Source organism: Chrysochloris asiatica, unplaced genomic scaffold, assembly GCF_000296735.1.
Source record: "Chrysochloris asiatica unplaced genomic scaffold, ChrAsi1.0 scaffold00523, whole genome shotgun sequence".
Classification (NCBI taxonomy): Eukaryota; Metazoa; Chordata; class Mammalia; order Afrosoricida; family Chrysochloridae; genus Chrysochloris; species Chrysochloris asiatica.
Window position 1 is genome coordinate 600,114 of NW_006409041.1, and position 1,303 is coordinate 601,416.

The 1,303-nt window shown below is 43.2% G+C and overlaps 1 protein-coding gene across 1 annotated transcript; it reads left to right on the forward strand.

Annotated features, from left to right (window-relative positions):
- The first annotated feature begins 346 nt into the window (after nucleotides 1-346).
- On the forward strand, nucleotides 347-1,303 carry LOC102819006 (olfactory receptor 493-like). The gene has a single exon (XM_006877539.1). The coding sequence runs from the start codon at nucleotides 347-349 to the stop codon at nucleotides 1,301-1,303; it is 957 nt and encodes a 318-aa protein (XP_006877601.1).

Here is a 1,303-nt window from a genome sequence, read left to right on the forward strand (position 1 = left end):
AAGGAGCTCTGGTAGCGTAGTGGTTACGAATCGGGCTGCGAACCTTAAGGTCAGCGGTTCGAAACTACCAGCCGCTCCGCGTGAGAAAGATGAGGCTTTCTACTCCCGTAAAGATTTACACCCTAGGAAACCCTGTACAGGGTCGCTATGGGTCGGACCCGACTCGATGGCACTTAACAACAACAACAACAATACATATCAATGTGTTTAGCCCTAACTTGTAGACATTTTTAATGTGAAGGGTCAGAAAGGAGGACATAATATTTATGTAATAAGGGGTTATTCTCAAAAAAGTCATTTAAAATTATTTCACCGTACCCTATTGTGTTTTATCTGTTGCTCTCAGATGGAAGACAGTCAGAGAGGAAATACCTCCACAATTACTTATGTGATCTTGCTGGGGTTTGGAGACTTCAGAGAAGTTGGGACTGTCCTCTTTTCTTTGTTCCTAAGCCTTTATGTTGTCACACTGTGTGGTAACCTGTTACTGATCCTCGCTGTCCAGACAAGCCCACGCCTTCATACACCAATGTATTTCTTTTTGTGTCATTTATCCTGTGTGGATGTTGGATATACTAGCAGCATAGCCCCGCAGCTGCTGAAGGAAGTTTTGTCAGGTGGTGTCACCATCTCCTTTACTGCCTGTGTGGTGCAACTCTATGCAGTTGGAGCTCTGCTTACTGTAGAGTGTTTCCTCCTGGCCATCATGTCCTATGATCGCTTCTTGGCCATCTGTTGGCCTCTGAGATATTCAGTGCTTATGGACACCAGAACTTGTGTCAAGCTGGCTCTTGGATCGTGGGTTGGTGGTTTTCTCTTTGTGGGAGCTGTGCTAATTTTGCTTGCTAAGTTAACCTTCTGTGGACCCCACATTATTGATGATTTCTTTTGTGACTTCTTCCCCCTGGTGAAGCTTTCCTGCACAGACACTACAATAGTGGAAAAAGTAGCCTTTGCTTCATCATTCCTATCTTTGTCTCCTTTCCTTTGGACTTTGTTATCTTATGGCTGCATCATATTCTGCATTTTAAGGATTTCTTCTTCCACAGGTAGATACAGAGCCTTTTCCACCTGCTCCTCCCACTTGATTGTTGTGAGTGTGTTTTATGGCACCATGATTGTGGTATACATGACACCTGCATCAGGAAAAACACTCAATCTGAACAAGATTTTCTCATTACTCTACACAGTGCTTACACCCCTTCTCAATCCTTTAGTTTATAGTCTGAGAAACAAAGATGTCCAAATTGCTCTGAAGAAAGGAACTAAACTTCCATGTTCAATAAAGAAATCCAGGCTATGA

Bases quoted from the DNA above. Each gene is read 5' to 3' on its own strand.
- LOC102819006 (XM_006877539.1), top strand. From the start codon at position 347: ATGGAAGACAGTCAGAGAGGAAATACCTCCACAATTACTTATGTGATC.